Below are 1,867 nucleotides of genomic sequence, written 5' to 3' on the forward strand. Positions count from 1 at the left end.
AAACATTAAACCTTGGTTAAAAATTAAAAACTGCCCGAAAACCATATTTAGAGGCTGAATTTGGCCACGAGAGGGTGTTTGCACACGAAAAACACTATTTTTTTTGTAAAAATCGGACGAGTTAGAATCTAAACATGATTAAAACATTAAAATTAAAAATAAAGGGGAAGGGAAAAATTAAGGAGAAAAGAAAATAAGAGGAGAGAGAGAATTTATCTTTGGGTGCACTCCACCTTAGGCATATGATGGATATTTATACCCCCTCTCAATATCCCTCCTTACTTAAAAATCCTTTACTATCTTAATGATCCATTTCTTAATCAAACTTGTATTTTGACTTTTGATAAATACCATTGACTTTAAAAATTATCTTTTATAAAATAATATGCCCCAATATCTTTAAATCATGAAATAAAATATTTTCAAGATTATTTAATAATTAAAATATACCTTTAATCAAAATCATTCTTTTTAAATTCATGAAAACCCTAAATAATTCATTTCGAATTATTTAAATATTTTAGGAAATACTCTATTAAATTAGAAATACATATAAAAATACGGGGTATTACAGTCTACCCCCCTTAAAAGAAGTTTCGTCCCGAAACTTGGACAACGAAATTCAAACTTTTTCCTCACTTTGTGTAATATTGCTGTACTCTTTTGTCATACTTCTGCCTTTAACATCTCTTTGAGATCAAAATTACTCAAGATAACCGTTAAAAATGTGCAAAAAGCACAAAAATAACTGAAAATAAAGGGAGAAAGCGCGAAATTCTACCGCATTCTACCCCCCTTAAAGAGCACGAGTTACGTCCCCGTAACTCAACATACCTCAAACAACTCGGGATACTTCTTTTTCATCTCATCCTCGGCTTCCTAAGTTGCATCTTCATACTCTTGGTTAAACCATAGCACTTTCACAATCTTAACTTCCTTATTGCGTGTACTACGCACTTTATAGTCAAGGATCTTAACAGGTTTTTTCTCATAAGTTAAGATTTGATCTAACTCAATAGTTTCAGGTTGTAGTACATGTGACTTATCAGGGATATACCTTCTTAACTGAGACACATGAAATACATCATGCACTTTACTTAGCTCCATAGGTAAGACTAGCTTGTAAGCTACTTTGCCTACCCTTATCAATACTTCATATGGACCAATATACTTTGGTTTAAGCTTTCCTTTCTTTCCAAATCTCTTTACACCTTTCATTGGTGACACCTTTAATAAAACTTTGTCACCAACCTCAAATTCCTCCTCTCTACGCTTCAAACCCGCGTAACTCTTTTGGCGATCTTGCGCCGCCTGAATCTTAGCTTGAATTTCCTTTACTTGCTTAACTGTAGGCCCTAAAATCATTGTTTCACTTATGTCGTTCCAACAGATTGGACTACGCCACTTCCTTCCATATAATGCCTCAAATGGAGCCATGCCAATACTTGCATGGTAGCTATTATTGTAGGAGAATTCAATTAAATCCAAGCTATATTTAAATCCAAGCTACCTTCCCATCCCCATAGCAAATCTATAACACAAGCCCTCAACATGTCTTCCAAGGTTTGAATGGTTCTTTCAGTTTGCTCATCTGTGGCAGGGTAAAATGTTGTACTCATCTTAAGTGTAGTACCAAAGTTTTCCTGCACACTATTACAGAACTTTGAAAGAAACCTAAAATCTCTATCAGACACGATATCCTTTGGAACTTCTCTAATTCTCTTTATCTTTTGTTAATTACATAAGTAATTAAGCAAATCAAGAATTTAGGTTTTGTTTGTTTATTGTTCAATACTTCAATGTACCATGAATTTAATTGATGTTGGTGTTTTTATGACCTGTATATGCGTTTTTGAAGAATTAAATA

At 33.3% G+C, this 1,867-nt stretch overlaps 1 protein-coding gene across 1 annotated transcript; it reads right to left on the reverse strand.

The window, feature by feature from the left end:
- Positions 1-879: 879 nt before the first annotated feature.
- Positions 880-1,437, reverse strand: LOC110726957. The gene has a single exon (XM_021906499.1). It carries the CDS (start codon positions 1,435-1,437, stop codon positions 880-882), a length of 558 nt encoding a protein of 185 aa, XP_021762191.1.
- Positions 1,438-1,867: the final 430 nt, after the last annotated feature.

Source organism: Chenopodium quinoa, unplaced genomic scaffold, assembly GCF_001683475.1.
Source record: "Chenopodium quinoa cultivar QQ74 unplaced genomic scaffold, ASM168347v1, whole genome shotgun sequence".
Lineage (NCBI taxonomy): Eukaryota > Viridiplantae > Streptophyta > Magnoliopsida > Caryophyllales > Amaranthaceae > Chenopodium > Chenopodium quinoa.